The sequence below is a fragment of the Anarhichas minor genome, unplaced genomic scaffold, assembly GCF_050575085.1.
Source record: "Anarhichas minor isolate MPS153535 unplaced genomic scaffold, ASM5057508v1 ptg000014l, whole genome shotgun sequence".
Lineage (NCBI taxonomy): Eukaryota > Metazoa > Chordata > Actinopteri > Perciformes > Anarhichadidae > Anarhichas > Anarhichas minor.
Window position 1 is genome coordinate 632,273 of NW_027466460.1, and position 16,288 is coordinate 648,560.

Sequence of the window (16,288 nt, forward strand, 5' to 3'; positions counted from 1 at the left end):
CTTGTGTTGGAGTCACACATTTTTTTTAAACCTTTTTTTGTATTTTCTTTTTTCAGGAACCGTCCAGAAGTGGAAGAAGAGCAGTCCAGCAGAGCCAACAGAGACCCGGAGACAAAGGTAAGAGCCTGCATGAAGCATGCATGTATTTTAGTCCACATTGTTCTGCTCTTCTGTTCTAACAATGTGTACACACAGTTCCTTTTTAAATGTCTAAATGCTAGATAAATAAATGTTAGTACGGCAGCAGAATACTCCAGCAATGTTTGAGATCTTTTGCCGTATCTAAAGTTAGAGTTATCTAATCCTGCTTTAAACACTGCGGAACACAATCAACATTCCCAGGACACACGTGAAATGATTCTGTTTGCAGGTTTTTGTCTGTTTATGTCCCAGGCCTGTTTGTTTACTGGTGGTGTTTATGTTGATGGTGGCTGAGTGGAGCTGAGACATTAATCAATGCTGCCCTCAAGTGGCGAGACCAAGAACTACAGCTCAGCGCTGCACGCCGGTGCATCGATCCCCAAGGCCTCTGAAACAGACAAAGCTGGGATTCAAATGAGACATTTCAAGTTGGGCTCAATAAAACATATGACTCAGTAGAAGGCCAAGCCAGCATACCAGCTAATGTCAGCGCAAGGAATACATTAATTTAGAGTCCAACTAATTCAACAGAAAAAATAGATGACTTAATTATCAGACACAGAGTCATTGCATTCTGTCACAAACTGCAGGAAAGGCTCAAATACACACCGAGGTGTGTGTGTGTGTGTGTGTGTGTGTGTGTGTGTGTGTGTGTGTGTGTGCCGTTCTCTCGGATCGCTGAGAAGATCGAAAGCGTCCCGGATTAGACTTTAAAGAGGACATCCAGCCTTTCTGTTTCCCTCTGTGTGTGTTTGTCTGGCAGAAATTCGCAATCCTTAGCAACAGTGACATCGTGATGAATACCAGACACAAACACAGACGAACAGTCAGGGCGTCTGGTCGGTAGCGCGCACACACACACACACACACAGACTTCCAGCAAATAGCCCACTGCAGCATCAGGATTGGAACGGCCCCTTTTCTACCAATAAAGGAGCTGAACACAAGGAAGGCCTCACTCAACAATTTCCTATCTATCTTAAGTCGAGAAACCGATAACTGCAGTACACACACAGGTGCCATTTTACTACCTTAAAATATTCCAATCAGGAGCGACGTCACTCAGAGTGAAACAATGATTTATTACACGTGCATGGAGGGAGTTGCTGAGGATCCGACGATGGTTTTTGAAATTTGACAGCAGCGATGTGATTGGCTTAGGGAGATCGCGGCAGAATCGGGTTGGTTAACTTAACGCCCATAATCAGCTGATTGAGAGAGAGATTTGTGAATAAATGAGAGTAAAGAGAGTCTTCCTGACTAAACATTAGTATAACAAGCTAAAACTCCTTATGGGCGCTCAGAGTGCTTTTTAAAATGTTTCTAGTGACAACAATATCACCACCCTAACCTCCTATGATAGAATAGCATCACACCTTTGCATTTTATTATCCATCTGGGCTACTATCTATGTGATTGACACACACTGAAGACATGATGTTACTATATGTCCTGCTGTGTTACACTGAAAGTTAGTAGTCCTTCACTTTGTTTTGATTTGAGCAGCTGATCCACAACCAATGGTTCCTTTGGTAGCGACTCACTCTATTAGCTGTCCTCTTTCATCGTTGACCTCCGTCGTCCGCAAAGTACTTTCTGAACAGACCGCTGAAATGAAATGAATACTTGATGAGGACAGACGGATGTGTCTCACTCCTCTTACAGTTTCTTCTTGTCCTCCAACATGCTTTGTTGTCCTCATCCGTTTATCTGCATTCGTCTTTGTGCAGTTCAAAGGATTTGGCTCGAAGCCTAAAACCGATCCCTGCTGGTCAGCGTGCCAAAAGCCTTGATATGTCTGTGCTCTCTGAACTGAACAACGTACATGTATCGTGTAACGTGTGGTGGCTTTGGCGTGTCCTCAGTGCTTCGCCGTGCGCTCTCTGGGATGGGTGGAGATGGCGGAGGACGACTTGGCTCCCGGAAAGAGCAGCGTCGCCGTGAACAACTGCATCCGGCAGCTGTCCTACTGCAAGAATGACATCCGAGACACCGTCGGCATCTGGGGAGAGGTGAGGGGGGAGGGGGAGGGGGGGGAGTGTTTCATGTGTATTGTTTTGCTCCGAGAACAAAAGTTTCTTTACAAGGGGAGGGGTGCTAGGAGAGAGCCAGGAAGAGGAATTAGAAGGGGCAGAGCAACGTAAGAAAAAGACAGATGTGAACAGAACAATGTGTGTCAAAGATGGAGGGAGGGAGAGGAGAGTGAAGAGAGCAAAGTGGAGCAACGTTATGAAGTCTTTTCCTACCTCTCCGGTGGTTGTGTTTAATGTGAAGCGACAGAACAGGGAGAGGGCAGGAGAGGGAGAGAGAGGGAGAGAGAGGGAGCACTTCATCCTTCTTTCAATAACACACAGATACGCTTCAGGCAAATATACTTATAAAAGACAAAAAAAAGTAAAAGAAAGCAGCTGACCTTTTTAGATGAATACTTTTTTCTTTCTTTGCAATGTCTTGAGCTGCAGGAAATAAGGATTTGTGTGTGTGTGTGTGTGTGTGTGTGTGTGTGTGTGTGTGTGTGTGTGTGTGTGTGTGTGTGTGTGTGTGTGTGTGTGTGTGTGTGTGTCCAGGGGAAGGACATGTACCTGGTGCTGGAGAACAACATGTTGAACCTGATCGACCCCATGGACCGCAGCGTGCTTCACTCTCAGCCAATCGCAAGCATCCGGGTCTGGGGTGTTGGCCGGGACAACGGCAGGTCAGTCACCCTTTTTTCTTATATTGATTAATTTCCCCCTTTTTTCTTGTCCTCATGATTAATCATTAGCGTGTAAGGTTTACCCAGAATGCACACCATGCTCTACTAAATCATCTCTAACATCTCCGTAGTGTCTTATCAACCTGGGTCATGACTTAGTGAGACTTCTTGTTGTTTTCAAGGACTTTAATAATTGATGGATTAGTCACTCATTTAAATTAAGTCGATGGCACATCGCTCAGTTAAACAGTAAAAGGTCAGGATGACGGTGGAGGGCAGCAGACGGCTGGTGTGGTGACGGAAAGAAGAGAGGAGCTAGTGATTGACGATGAAGGATAAATTCATCGGGACAAAGGAGAGGGCGGGGGCGGGACACCCGGCAGTCCGTCCCTCACTTTCACGGCCAAATACACCGACGCCGCATGGTGGTGCTGCCGGGCGACCGGCAAAGAGCGCTCTGCGCTGCTGCTGGAGACCGATTCAAATGTAGATTATCAGGCACAGCCAGGTGGACTGGAGCAGTCGGTTGCTGCTGAATAATTGGAGCTGGCACACACTCACACACACACACACACACACACACACACACACACACACACACACACAGACACACACAGACACCAACACATGCAAAAGCAGAAGCACACTCGGGGAAAGAGGTAAGGCTAAAAGCTCTTGGCATGTTCAGAACTGCATAATTCTGTTGCCTCGGGGTTCTCTCTCACTCTCACACACACACACATACATGCAGCGCTGTAGCAGAGGGAAGAGGAGAGGGGGGGGGGGTTGGCAGGAGAGAGGGGGAGAAGGGGGATGGAGCTGCCAGAGGGGGAAGGTATGGTTAGTGCTCTCTGGGTGTGGAGCAGGACAGGTTGAGGAGTGAGCGCACGGCCGCGGTATCACCAAGGAGTCGACGGTGTGACGCTCCCGTACGCAGGATCACGGCCGCGTACAGCCGTGAGTAAATCTACATTTACCTTCTGTAATCTTGCTTTTTTGAAACCACCACTGCTGCTGTTTAGCTTTATTACGAAGTAGCAAAATAAAAGATCAGTCTGTGGGAGATTTGTAGCCAGTGTGAGGACGTGCATGTGACAGAAAAACTCAGGTGGAGTGTGAACATCCGATGTGAGCGATGAACCGAGAGCGGCTGATCACAAATAGATGAAGAGAGTCCCGTTCATCCGAGTCCGGAGTCTGAAAACAGCGTTCGCGATGCTGAGAAGCTCCAAGCGATGAAACGTGCATCAGTTCACGACTGACACGTGTCCGTGTGTGTGTAGGAACGCAGTGATGGCAGGAGCTGCTTTTATTCTTGTATTTATTCATGAGTTGTTGGACCGTTTGCCTTTAAAGATACGAGACCTTTTTGATTTGAAGCCCGGTCGTAGTGAGGAGTTCTCCTTCTCCATTCACTCACACACACACACACACACACACACACACACACACTCTCACAGTGGTCGTGTCGGCGTAGTAACCGTACCCCTCTCTACACATGTGCCACGAAACTCATTATCGCCATAGAGATTACAGATTCCCACGGCAACCTTGACATTTTCAGGGGCGTCGGCATGATGATGAGATTATAGTGGGAATGAGATATCCCCCCCCCCTCCTTTCCTCTGACTTTTATCTTCACTCTTCATCTTAGTGTTTTGTTCTGCCCTCGTCTTCAGCGCTTTTATATTAATTGTGTACGTTGTGGCCGTTCACTTCCAGTCTCCTCTGCCGGTATTTCACTTTCCTCTCGTTATATCCACTCGCTCCGCTCCTCGAGGTAACTTCTTTTTTTACATTTTTTTTATTCTGTGTCTGTCAGACACTCCCAGTCTATTTCCTTTATGAAAAATCAACCGACAATGAATCCAGAACATCTCTCTGTCCTGCTGTTGCTCTCTTCTTCCTTTGCACCTTATTCAAAGTTCTGTCCGACTTTTATATATTTTCCCTCGGAGCAAAAATATGAAGTACACATAAAAATGACCTGCGTTGCTGCTTTTCTGCACCGCTCTTCAAAGCTGTGTTTCTTGGGAAGTAGTTTCTGCACAGAACAAAGAAGTATGTAACTTGTGTTTTAGTGTGTGTGGGAGTTGCTGTTCGCCTCCTCTTTGCCTCCTGGCCCCCCAGCAGGGGGGCTGGTATAAAGAATTTGTTTTTTGTTCTGTCTTTTATTTCCACTAACTGGCTTCCTTTCCTCCCTTGCTTCCTTGGACACAGAGAGAGGTAAACACATTCCTTCCCCTTTAATCCCTCCCTACATTATCTCTCCATCATCTCCGTCATCCCCTTATTGTTTCATTTCCTCCGTGTCTCGTTCGTCTCGTCTTCAAACTGGCTCCTGTGGTGAAGTGAAAGGTGACCTCCTCTGTCCTTGTCTGTCTACAAGCATTTTTTTTTTTAAAGTATGCACACACACGCACACACACACACACACACGCAAATGACAAGTTGCCCCTGAGGGGCTGGGCTCAGAAATCTTGTTACCCATCAGACCCGTGTTTCCTATTGCACAGCATATTGAAGCACGCAGCTTGAAGGAAGTTATTCAGATGGATTTTATGTGCACATCTGAATGATGTAAATCAACGTGTGTGTGTGTGTGTGTGTGCATGAGAGCTGTACTGGTTTCATTTGTTGCAGCTACATCTTCGTTCCTCTCTCTCCCTCCCTCTGTTTTCATTCCCTCTGTTCAGCTTGGTAGATAGTTTTTTCGGCTCCACTGGGCTCAGGGGAAAGTTCTCCCCTGCTGTCACTCATTCAACTCCCTCTTGCATCACGCTGCTCTATTGATCTCGAGGGTCCATTGACTTGTGTGTGTGTGTGTGTGTGTGTCCTGTATTCATCAGACAGATAAAGGTCAGCTAATCTGTCATCTGTCTCCAAGAGCTGTCTGTCTCAAAACTAGACACACACACACACACACGTCTAGTCTCTGAGTAGAACTGAAACTAGTAGTTTTCTCATTTCCACCCCCCTCGGTGTTTTTTTTCCTCCGTCCGTGTGTCTTCACTGACCCGGTGTTGTCCTCTCTTTCTCAGGGACTTTGCATACGTGGCGCGGGACAAAAACACCAGGATCCTGAAATGTCATGTGTTCCGCTGTGACACGCCAGCCAAAGCCATCGCCACCAGCCTGCACGAGATCTGCTCCCGGGTGAGTGGTTCAGCCCGGATGCACGGATAGAACTCCAACATGTGGAGAGAATGCTGATGTCATGATCACAATACATGTTACAAACAAACTGTGTGAAACACCTCGGGACAGCATTAGAAAAGTTATTGTTATTGCGATTGTTTTTCTCATAATAATAATACCAATATTAATAATGTTATTAGAAAAAAATAAGAATCATTATAAAATAAAGTTGTAATATTATTATACTGTTATAATTATATAAGAAAAATGATCATAAAATATTATACTCTTGAAAATAATATGTATAATGATCATAATGTTATCAGAAAAACAATCATAATAATAATAAAATGAAAATTAAAATAATTATTGTAATTGTAATAATTAGAAAAATTATTACAATCACAATACTCATAAATAATAATAATGTATTACCAGCAGTGGTGGCACCTGAGCTCGTGTATTGTTTTATCATATTTACTATTCCACAGTCTCGGCACACATTTAACCGTAGCACTAATCTCCTCAAAGAGTCCAACAACAAGATTAAACTCATCTAAACTTTCTAAACACAGTTATCAGAGAGCTCTCTCTGCTCTGAGCGTCCTCTCTGAGATGAATACAGATTCATGCGAACCCGGTTACAAGAACAACATTTTTACTTTTTTTTTTATTGTAGTTGCTTTATTCACCGAACTCACCTGGAATTACTGGACTTTACTTTTGTTCCCAATGAAACATATTTACAGCTTCCGAAATCGAATAAGATGTTGTAAAAGAGCTTTAAATTCTGTCTTTGTTTACCGCTGACTCGAGCATAGTGTGTCCCTGAAATGTTATTCCTTTGAGGAAAAAGGTGACGAAGGAGCCATTTGTCCTTCTTGTCATCCTTCCTGCTAATTCTAACTCCCCCTCTTTACATATTATAGACCATGGAGTCTGTTTAATACAGAATTTTCACACTAGAAAGGATAAATAAGGAGAAGCAGAGACTTGGTCTCAGCAGGGGTCGCTGCCACAAACTCTCTGATTAAAGATATGTATAAATTATGTGTGGTATATTTCCATATTGTGTGTGTGATTCTGGCTGTTTTTGTCCGTCTGGTTCTGTGTTTTTCCGTATGTTTCTTTGGAAAGAGGAGTGTGGCCTGCTTAGTGTGTGTGTGTGTGTGTGTGTGTGTGTGTGTGTGTGTGTGTGTGTGTGTGTGTGTGTGTGTGTGTGTGTGTGCGTGCTCCCCAGTTGGAATGAGTAAACAACATGACAGTATCAGGGGTGAAACTGCTCGAGGTTTTTCCTGAGCTCTTTCATCTTTTTCTTTTTCTTTTTTCATCCCCTTTCACTGTCACACATGTTTCTCCTCATCTCCTCAACCTCCTCCCCCGTGTCTCTGCCACGGTATTCTGATTGTGCGTCCGTTGTTACACACCGTTTCCTCACACTTCTGTATCTGCCCGTCTCTCCATCCAGATAATGACAGAGCGAAAGAATGCCAAAGCGATGGCGGGCTCTCTCCATGACAGGATGCAGGCCGGACTAGATCTCCCTTTACAAGGTAGGCCTCACACATACTCTCAGCGTGTGTGTGTGTCTGTGTGTGTGTGTGAGAGAGAGATAGGGATTGTGACAACTGACTTGCATCAATAGACAGTCGTCACTTCTTGGGCACACTGCATGCATTTAAACTGGCTATTTGTAAGAGCAGAAAGTCTCAAATACCACCGCAATGCCCTCTGCTAATGCTGCGCAATGTCACGAAGAGTTCTGAACACAAGCATCAAGACAGTTTGATTCATGAATAATTACATTTTAATATTTTTTCAAAGATGTTTTCTCAAAGATCTCCAACCATCACTGCGAGTGAATTAAAGATTAAAGTGTGAAGTTTTCTTGTAAACAAACAAAGTTACGTTGACATTCGGTGTTACTCAACAAAACACACTGTTGTGTAAACACGGCGCTAAAACTGTGTCCCTCGCAAAACCATTGTTTTCCTATGGTGCCTGACGGTGTTTAGATGCGCATAAACGTTTGAAGTATTCTCATATGGACCACTCGTCAATGTCACACTTGGCCCAGGCAGCCAATCAAATCAAGCAAGAGGGCGGGCTTTACTACTTTGCCACTCCCTTCCTGTCTTGATGTGGTCGGGCTAGCTAGCTTGGGAGGATGTGAGAGGGAAGGGGGGGATTTATATCTCACGTCGTAAAGGTTTCACGTAGGCTGCAGTGAGCGGGTTCATTATGCAATTATCTGTTAATCACATATGATCTTAGTGTCCTTGAAGCCTGACAAATGCATTTCATTCCTCATAAAATACTTGCAGATATTAGATAGATAGATAGATAGATATAAACTTTATTTATCCCCAGGGGGATATTAGTTTGTAGTATTAGTACAATTTTTAAACCCTGCATTATATACATCCATATTTACTGGCATGCGGTCTTCTTGTTTCTCTGCTTCGGCTCACTCCTCAACCCTCAAGTGATAGCTGTGCGTTATCACTGCCAGCTAAGTGATAGCTGTGCGTTATCACTGCCAGCTATCGATCAGTAGGACGGCGTGAAATAGAACGCTGACCCGCTCGTAAAAAACATCGCTCTAGCTCTGCCAGTGGTCAACAAACTCCACACGCTACATGGAACAGTTGTTGGCCGTTAACAGATTTAGGGGTCCAGTGCACCAGCATGTGACGGTGTTCAATTATCTCAAATTTACAGAGATGTGGAGGGAGCTCCTCAAGTTTTTATTAGTCAGACAGATGGGAGAGGTAGCCTGCCAGGAGATGTTGGTGACAGTAAAACAAGATTTCTTAGTCGGCTAAAACGCAGACTCATGCTGCATTTCTTTGGAGCGAGACTGGTTCTCAATTTCAGTCCTAAAATAATGACAACGTGTCTTTTCTATCATCGCTCACCATCGCTCACCAATGATTGGCTGTGGCATTTAGATACAATGGAAGCCACCCAGAAGGTGGTCAGTATCCAGATATCTACTCTGCAGGCTGCGTGTGGACTCCCTCTGTAGGTGGGCATTGTTGCTTGTTGACATGGAATTGAAAATGCCCCTCTTGAACGTGTGCGTGGCTTCTCCCCAGCAGAGTTCCCCACACCAAAGACGGAGCTGGTTCAGAAGTTTCAGGTGCTCTACCTCGGGATGCTGCCTGTGGCCAGACCAATAGGTTAGTCCAACACACGAGCGCACACACACACACCTGGAGCTGTGATGAGATGCAGTCTAACTTTAGGTATGATTTTAATGTTTCTGTTTTTTTTTTTTTTTAACATGCTCTGCTTCAGGAATGGACATCCTGAACGGAGCTATAGACAGTCTGATCGGCTCGTCCAACAGAGAGGACTGGACCCCTGTGGCCCTCAACGTGGCAGATGCTACTGTCACCATCAGCAAAGACGAGGTAAGACGCACATCTGCCGGAGCTGAACTACAACCCCACGACTTTCACTGGTTTTCTTCACTCTGTTCTTCTCAGTTTTCTGTATGGACAAGATAAAATATGATAAATCAAACTTCATACACAAGAAAGAACCGTAGGCTGTTTAGAAGAAGTGGACGTAGTCCATGGTGACGTCACCCATTGGTTTCTGGACTGCCGTTTTAAAGCCTCGACTTCAGCATTTTGGCCGTTGCCATCTTGGATTTTTGTAACCAGTGAACAGAAGTGACCATATCTATAGTGACGTACAGACGCCGTATACAGCTCTGGTAGCACCCGGTCACTCACAAAGTAAGCAACCCGCTTTATGGTCTATTTGACTCTAAATGGACCATAAGTTACTAAATGAACATCGTGCTGTATTGAAGAAGACTTGAAACTAGAGATTGAGACCATAAACACGTGTTTACAATGTTTACTGAGGTAATAAATCAAGTGAGAAGTAGAGTCATTTTCTCATAGACTTCTATACAATCAGAGGAGTCGCCCCCTGATGGCCAGTAGAGAGAATGCAAGTTTGAGCACCTCCGCATTGGCTTCACTTTTTGGAACCAGGGGTTGCCTTCTGGACAAAATGTGGGAGAGGCATTATAGGAAAACAACCACCAAGTTTCTCTACATTCTTGCACTCTATGGCAGTGGGACAGAAGATGGCGGAGCATCCAAACGCCTGTTGTTTCGGTTGTCTGTTTAGAGAACCTACCGTTACTTCCTACAGACTAAACTCATGAATGTTGGTCATCTTTGAGCAATTTACTTCAGCTACATACCGCTTTGTTATGTCTGGTGCAGAACATATCGCTGAGTCTGCCATTTATTTCCTTCAGCAGTCACCACACTTTTAAAGTGTGTCCGCTGCTCGCACTTCACTGTTGATTCTAACACGTAAAACGACAGAAAATGGTGGAAAACGCGTGACTCTGGCTTTTCATTGTCAGACCTTACTGACATTGTCAACCATGAAAGGCAGCCAGCAGCCACCCAGAGCAATGGGACAAATGTGAAGTGTTCGACCGTGCAGATGACATAAAATGCCTTTTTGAAATTTAAATAATTTAGCTGTAACATCAAGGCACATAAAGCCCATCTGCTCCAGTGGACCTCTTTATTAGAAGGCTACAGTTTTACTGGGCGGCTCCCCTGTATGAACATGTGGAACTATATGCATGCCTCTGAGTGCAGAACAAAGGTTGTAAATTCCCTTCATAATGTGTTTTTATGATGTCTCTCCAGTAAAATCACAATCTGCATGACTCTCTGATTAATCACCTACCGGTATGTTTCTGACCAGGCCGAAGAGGAAGTGCTGGTGGAGTGTCGCGTTCGATTCTTATCTTTCATGGGCGTCGGGCGGAACGTGCACACGTTCGCCTTCGTCATGGACGCCGGCGGCCATCGCTTCGACTGTCACATCTTCTGGTGTGAGCCCAACGCCGGGCATGTGTCGGAGGCTGTGCAGGCGGCTTGTATGGTGAGTCACTTGGAATGGGGCTGTATTTCGGGACGGCATTTTGAGCCTCTCTTGCTGGTGTTAGAGCTGGGTTATTCAGCCTTGACAGATGGTTGTGTCACTGTCCGATCCATATGCTCTATTCAGGTTGTAATGGGGCCCTCTGTCAAAACACTGTTGGCGTAAAACATGCATTCAAGCCGCCCGAAGTTAAAATATAGTCTGAGATCAGCATCAGTCGTCTCTGAAAGAGGAAAGTTTTCGAGTATAGATTTGGATTATGTACACATTGTTTACTGCTTTACAGGAGAAGTTTTAAAGAGGAAACATGTACATTGATTTAATGTAACAAACTGTGAAAAACCTTTCACAGTCTTTTTTAATTTATCATTATAACGTCCATAATCACAACCCAGAATGCGGTGTTTCTGCTGTAATGCAACCCATTAGTGGAGATAACTCTTCTCCCTCTGCCCTCTCTGCTGTGGGTGAGTCACAAGATTAGTCGACTGCTGGCTGGGCTATTGATCACACATCACGACTATGGATATATGGACGCACACACACACACACACACACACACACACCACCCACACACTAAAACTGATTCACGGTGACAGGAATCACCAGTCATTACTATTGATCACAGCTAGCAGCCTGCACCAGTCTCTCCCACAGACACCTCCACAGTCGAACACTCAGCAGCTTGTAACTCTTTTATTTACAATACGTCTCTCTCTCTCTCTCTCTCTCTCTCTCTCTCTCTCTCTCTCTCTCTCTCTCAGCTGCGGTATCAGAAGTGTTTGGTGGCTCGACCCCCTTCCCAGAAGGCCTGCGGCTCGTTGCCCCCCGGTGACTCGGTGTCCCGTCGGGTATCGACCAGCGTGAAGAGAGGCGTCCTGTCCCTCATCGACACCCTCAAACAGAAGAGACCCGTCACCGAGTTGCCGCAGTAACCCGCGCAACCGACCCCCGCCGCAACCCCCAGTCGCCATGGTAACTAGTCGCATCGCCTCCAAAAAAAACCCGTCGTCACCGCAGACCCCAGTAACCTTGGAAACACAGCGAATCTCCGGGGGTTTTGGGGAAACACATTTTAGTTCGCTTCTCTGAACTAAAATTGGAATTTGGCCTCAAGAGTTTATCGGCTCTTGGGGCGGAATTCAAATTTGTTTCTGCAAAATATGACATGCATAAAGACTCTAATCCCACATCGAGAAGGAACCACCACAGAGAAACACCCGATGTGGTGATCGTGTACATAGAAGTGACTCTCATCCCCCCTCAGCGCAGAGAAGGAGTGAGGAGAAGAGAGCAAAACCTGAAGAGGAAGTAGGAAGTGCTCCTTCCGGCACAGCGCGAGCTCATTGCTGCCCAAACTGCTGATCTCTCCGTGCTCTAATTGTATTTGTGTCTGTGCTGCCAGCATGACCTTGCACACCTGGCCACACCCCCCCATGTCACTCACCTGGTTGTCCTGTTAGTCTGTAGTGCCCCCCCCCCCCCCCCCCTTTCTCATTGTCCCCTGTGGACTGTAACGTGAAGTGAAATGGAAGGACAGAATCGTGAAAGCCATCGCGTCTGATTTTTAAATCGGCGCGTAATGAGTGAAAGAAGGAAGCTGCTTCCGACTAAAAATATTGGGTCGTCAGTCTACACACACTAACCTGATCCTGCATGAACTTTTTGTATCAAAGTGAACCATTTTAGACAATATCGATACACTGCTGCTGCTTACAGGAGGGTGAGAACGTCGGCGTGGAGGGTCTAAACGAGCGGTGACCTTTCACCCGAAACATCCCTCATACACTTCCTGTTTGCTTGTTGTTTTTTGTTCTTTCGTTAAGCCTTCGGGAAAACGACAGACGATAGCCATAATGGAGAAGGAGATAGGGATCTGCATCAGTCCTCAGAGACTTCATGTCCACTTATAAAAACAGGAGAAAGGCTGGAGGAATCATTCGTAGAAGACAAATGGAGTGTTTTTGTACCTGCGGAGGTGAGAAGGAGAACAGACGGGTTTCACCTCCGGATTCGGCTGTTTTTTTTGGAGAGGACGGCCAAACAGAGAGACGTGTTGACTCAAACCGACAGGACTCTCCCGGGCTGTTATCTATGTGTGTCCAGGGTTCTGTTCACTTGAATTCTCAGTTGTTGTTGTTTTTCATTGCCTCCTTACTGCACCACTGTTATCATCAGTGCCACTAGATCACCTTTGGTCTGTTTTCTGTAGTTTTTCCTCTCACACATCTCAATTCAACACTGCTAGCTCCTCATTATCGCATATCTGACAAGCTTGGATGTACGGTAATAACTAATGAAGTCTATGACGTTTATTGCAACTAAAATCAGAAACATATTTTTTAACTCTGGATGTAAGGCAGAAGATGACTACCTAGCTAGTACAACGGTTCGTTAGCTAAAACCTCTGAACCGAACAGCGACTGTTGAGGGAGCAAGGTGTGCGTCTCCAGTCTGTCAAGCTTCAGGGTTGCTCCACGTGGTGAAGCAGCGTGTGAGGGGCTGTAGGGAAAAAAGCTGTCTCCTATAATGTACGCTGCAATTGTTAGCATGTCAGGCTAAATAGCTTACTGTAGCCAGTTAACTATATTTTATGGGTTTACAGGTTACGTAAGAGAAAAAGCATAACCTTTATCAGAGTTGATGTGAGCATCTCTGTTCTGCTCTTTACTGGATTTGAGGAAGTCTACACCCAGCAAAGAGCACCAAACACACGGTTAGTCCAGCTTCCTGAAAGCCTGAACCTCTGTCCCGGATGTCCCAAGTATGTAAGCTAAGCAGCCAAACAGGGCTATGTTAAAATGAAATAACACTAAACGTACTAATACTCGGACTAACTGGCTGTACGCTGCAACACAAGAACACAGTTTCTTTATTTCCACGTCCTCTAAACGGATCATCAACTGCTGAGAAGTGTTTTTGCTGCTAAATGTAGCTTTAGCCTGAGTCTTTTAGCATGACGTGGTGTATGCAGCCCTCAAGTGGTATCTAAAGGAGGCTCAGCGAGCGGCCATGTTTACTGCAGCGCCTCGTTGCCTCCGCGTCTTGTGCCGAGCTGTTGAACCAGTTCACCGCTAGTGGAGGGAACCAGGAGTGTAATTGAGATTCTAGTGAGAAAATTCAGCCGCATCACCTTCTTTTGTCACGAGGACGTTGAAATGTGAATGAGATGACAAAATGTGCGTGTACATAACTTCAAATTTAATGTAACATTTGGCATTAATCATTGTTATAAGCTATCTTTTCCTTTTTAATGTCTGTAGTTATTTCCTTGTAATGAAATGCCTTCTTCTTTGAGAACTCACCAAATGGCCAAAGTGTTAAATAGTGATATACATTGTTGTAGATAAGAAAAAAAATGCCAGAGCGAATAATGAAACAAGGAAAGGTGATTGGACATTTCCACAGTTGTCAATTCCGTTTTATGGTGAATTTAACTGAGCAATTATCTATGCATTATTTTGATCTCGAGAAAATGGAAAGTCGTGAAAAGCCTCGCATGCCCGGACGGTGGAAGGAACGACTGTATGTACTGAACAGAAATATTTTTTATTTTATTTATTCTATTTTATAAAGGTATATACTGATTTTATTAGTTGGGGCAAGTAAAGTCTCTTGACTCGGTGTCATTGTCTCGGTCCCCGGTTTACTCACAATGCTCCAACAAGCTCCGCTTTGCAGGAAAAAAAAAAAAGGCAAATAAAGGAATATATCTTCACCTTGTACAGTGTACTGAGAGCCGGGGGTCCACTGTTGGTCTCAACAGTTTGACAGGAGTCAAGAGGAAGAGGTGGAGGATGAGGATGGTGGTAACAATAGTGGACTCCCGGCGTCTCTGTCAAGCTCACTCACATAAACGACAACAAACGCACACCTTTCCCACAGATGGATGTGTCGGCTTCTGTTTGCTGCTCACCGATTTGTACACTTTGTCAATGTAATCAGTTGTGAGAATAAACAGCATTATAAAACCGAACACTGTGTCTGTGTATCAACGCTGCAGCTCATTGTTGTATTCATTACAGATGATTGATAAAGGTTACCTCCTACTCAGATTGTTCTTTTTGATAACGTTTTAGAGGTCTGAGAAGATGACCGAACACATCGTTTCAGGAAAAAATGTGGGAGAACGAGAGAACAAAATAAAAAACATAGCAGAATCATTATATTTCTTTCCTTATCATTTCAGACATCTTGTGACGGCTCAGATTTTTCTTGCTCCTGATCCACAGGTTTGGAGTTCTTGGTTTAATCTATAAAATGTCAATGCCTATACAAGACCAAGAAGACTTCTTTAACTTGCCTATTGTGTCTTAATAAGGGACTGTAGTAAAATGATTGGGGTGGGAAGGGGGGCTAAAATAAATGATTTTCGATGGACCCTCCCCTTGACAAATATTGTAAAATCCTCCCCCCAGTATTTCAAAATACTATCACATACCAGTGAACTAATACCATGCTCATGATAATCTTGCCATTGGTAGCGCAAAGTGCAACGAATTAAAGATAACATTCTCCTATTTAACTTTTAATATGATATAATAAATCCTCATGGGGAGGTGTGAAATACAATTATGATTTAATATAGGATACCCTCCCTTCAGCAAAAAGAGAACAAATACACTGCTCACTGGATATTGTGCAGATTGCAGGGGAAGAATATCATTGAAATATTTGAAACAATAAATGACTTTGCCGGAAAAATAAAGCTTAACACTTTTTATGACGTCCATATGTCTAAAATAATCATAATTTGCTTATTGTACGGTATCATTAGTTATAACTCTTATAAGCACATAACCTCGCGATTGCCACCAAGTATTTCTCACACTGCTTATAACACATTTTAAAATGCTTTATAATGTGTTATGATTATCGTTATAAAGAATTATGAATAATTATGTGCGCTTTTACCTATAATTATACGGGGCCATAAGCAGATTACAACACATCATAAGTATGTTTATAGTGCATCCATACATGACCCTCCATGAATTCTTGAGCAATTTGCTTGTTCAAGGCAAACTCAATACAACATGACCGGTGTTTATAAAAAAAGTATTTTCCTGAAGAAAACATCCCATTTCCTGTGATGAAGAATCATTTTTCCACACTGTCTCATTTGTTTTAACCCTTAAACAATCACTTCTGATGAAAAACAGAAACGTTAAAAAGAAAAAATGTGTGGAAGACGAGGAAATGGGAATACCAAAATGAGTAAAGGAGCCCTGCATTCAACAGTGGTCTGTGTCCAGTTTCCTCTTTGTAAATTCACTAATAAATGTGGATGAATATTTCATTTTTTCATGAATTTCTACGATGCCTCAATCTGAGAGCACTTGTCTATGCCAAGGTTAAATACATCTGAGTAGATGAGCACAGCAGAGT

The 16,288-nt window shown here is 44.2% G+C and overlaps 1 protein-coding gene across 5 annotated transcripts in view; it reads left to right on the top strand.

The window, feature by feature from the left end:
• Positions 1 to 14,876, top strand: part of apbb2b (amyloid beta (A4) precursor protein-binding, family B, member 2b) — a 42,210-nt gene extending 27,334 nt beyond the window's left edge. For 4 of the 5 annotated variants that reach the window (XM_076091012.1, XM_076091016.1, XM_076091013.1 and 1 more), the window contains 9 exons: positions 57 to 117; positions 2,007 to 2,153; positions 2,709 to 2,836; positions 5,878 to 5,992; positions 7,443 to 7,527; positions 9,076 to 9,156; positions 9,263 to 9,390; positions 10,721 to 10,900; positions 11,665 to 14,876. In XM_076091012.1, coding sequence (XP_075947127.1) covers positions 57 to 117; positions 2,007 to 2,153; positions 2,709 to 2,836; positions 5,878 to 5,992; positions 7,443 to 7,527; positions 9,076 to 9,156; positions 9,263 to 9,390; positions 10,721 to 10,900; positions 11,665 to 11,835 — 1,096 coding nt within the window. In that variant the 3' untranslated portion in view covers positions 11,836 to 14,876. The remainder of the gene's footprint in view (positions 1 to 56; positions 118 to 2,006; positions 2,154 to 2,708; positions 2,837 to 5,877; positions 5,993 to 7,442; positions 7,528 to 9,075; positions 9,157 to 9,262; positions 9,391 to 10,720; positions 10,901 to 11,664) is intronic. The other variant, XM_076091015.1, reaches the window with a different exon arrangement.
• The last annotated feature ends 1,412 nt before the right edge of the window (positions 14,877 to 16,288 follow it).